Source organism: Rhagoletis pomonella, unplaced genomic scaffold (assembly GCF_013731165.1).
Source record: "Rhagoletis pomonella isolate Grant_MI unplaced genomic scaffold, Rhpom_1.0 Rhpom_scaffold_31412, whole genome shotgun sequence".
NCBI classification, from domain to species: Eukaryota; Metazoa; Arthropoda; class Insecta; order Diptera; family Tephritidae; genus Rhagoletis; species Rhagoletis pomonella.
The window spans coordinates 1-1,049 of NW_023489814.1; the positions used below are offsets into that span (position 1 = coordinate 1).

The following is a 1,049-nucleotide window of genomic DNA, read 5'->3' on the forward strand; positions in this document are numbered from 1 at the left end:
GCACCACTGTTGATCTCTATTTCGTTGCTCGTGAAGCCAGGTGGTGTGTTGGGTAATTGCTCATTCTCATCAATACAGATGTTGTGGAGTACTGCAGCGGTCGCAACAAGCATTTGTGCAGTCGATGTTTTGACACGCAAACCATAGGCCAATGCTGGAAAGCGTCGCTTCAGCACTCCATATGAGCGTTCCACGCAATTCCTGGTGGCGATTATTGCCCGCTGATATTCTTGTACGTGTTGTAATCCAGCGCGAAGCCCAGAACTATTTTCTGCGAATGGTGTTGCCAGGAAGGGAGAATTGGCATAGCCGGAATCACCGACTAAAATGTAGTGGCCCGCTTCGAATTGCTGCCGAAATATAGTCGAGTCGTGTGCCGAACCCTGCCATCGTGTAACAATGTTCATGATTTTGAGATTAGCTGCTGCAACGGTTTGTACATTCAAAGAAAAATATCCCTTCCTGTTTCGGAATATTTCCGCGTTTGGGCCTCCCGGTGACTGAATTTTTATGTGTGTACAGTCAATGGCTCCAATGACTCTTGGCAAATTTCCAAACATGTAGAAAAGGGCAGCCGCCGTTTTTAGTTCCTCCTGTGTCCGCGGCATTCTAATTATGTCAGGCAGTAGTCCGAGAACTGCTTTGCACACTTTTGGCAACAAGTTGCTAATCGTTGGTTGGGAAACTCCTATAATATCACCAACGATAGACTGCATGCTACCAGCAGCCAAGAAACGCAATGTGCATAGTAGCTGCACTTCATGTGAGATATAGCGTTGTCTGTAAAGGACAAATAAAAAATATTAAATCAGTATACATATGAACTCAATACAGCTTTTGATACCTTTGATGTACCTCTGGCATGTAAGGCACAATCAAGTGTAGCACGTGTACAAATCTTGCCTTTGTCATACGGAATCGAGAAAAAAAGTCAAAATCGTCCCACGAGTGCATTTTTCTTCGTTCTAGCATTATGTATGGTCGTCTATTGTTATGGTCTTAGTCGTAAATGCGTTGAGCACGGTCAATTCCGATCAGAACATTGGTTC

The 1,049-nt window shown here is 44.4% G+C and overlaps 1 protein-coding gene across 1 annotated transcript; it reads right to left on the reverse strand.

Moving 5' to 3' along the window:
* Positions 1–7: 7 nt before the first annotated feature.
* Positions 8–1,034, reverse strand: LOC118732871 (putative nuclease HARBI1; the record flags this gene model as incomplete). The annotated part of the gene is made up of 2 exons (XM_036461976.1): positions 845–1,034; positions 8–780 (listed from the first exon to the last, which is right to left on the reverse strand). Coding segments are annotated over exons 1-2 (901 nt in total), but the record flags the coding sequence as incomplete, so codon positions are not given.
* Positions 1,035–1,049: the final 15 nt, after the last annotated feature.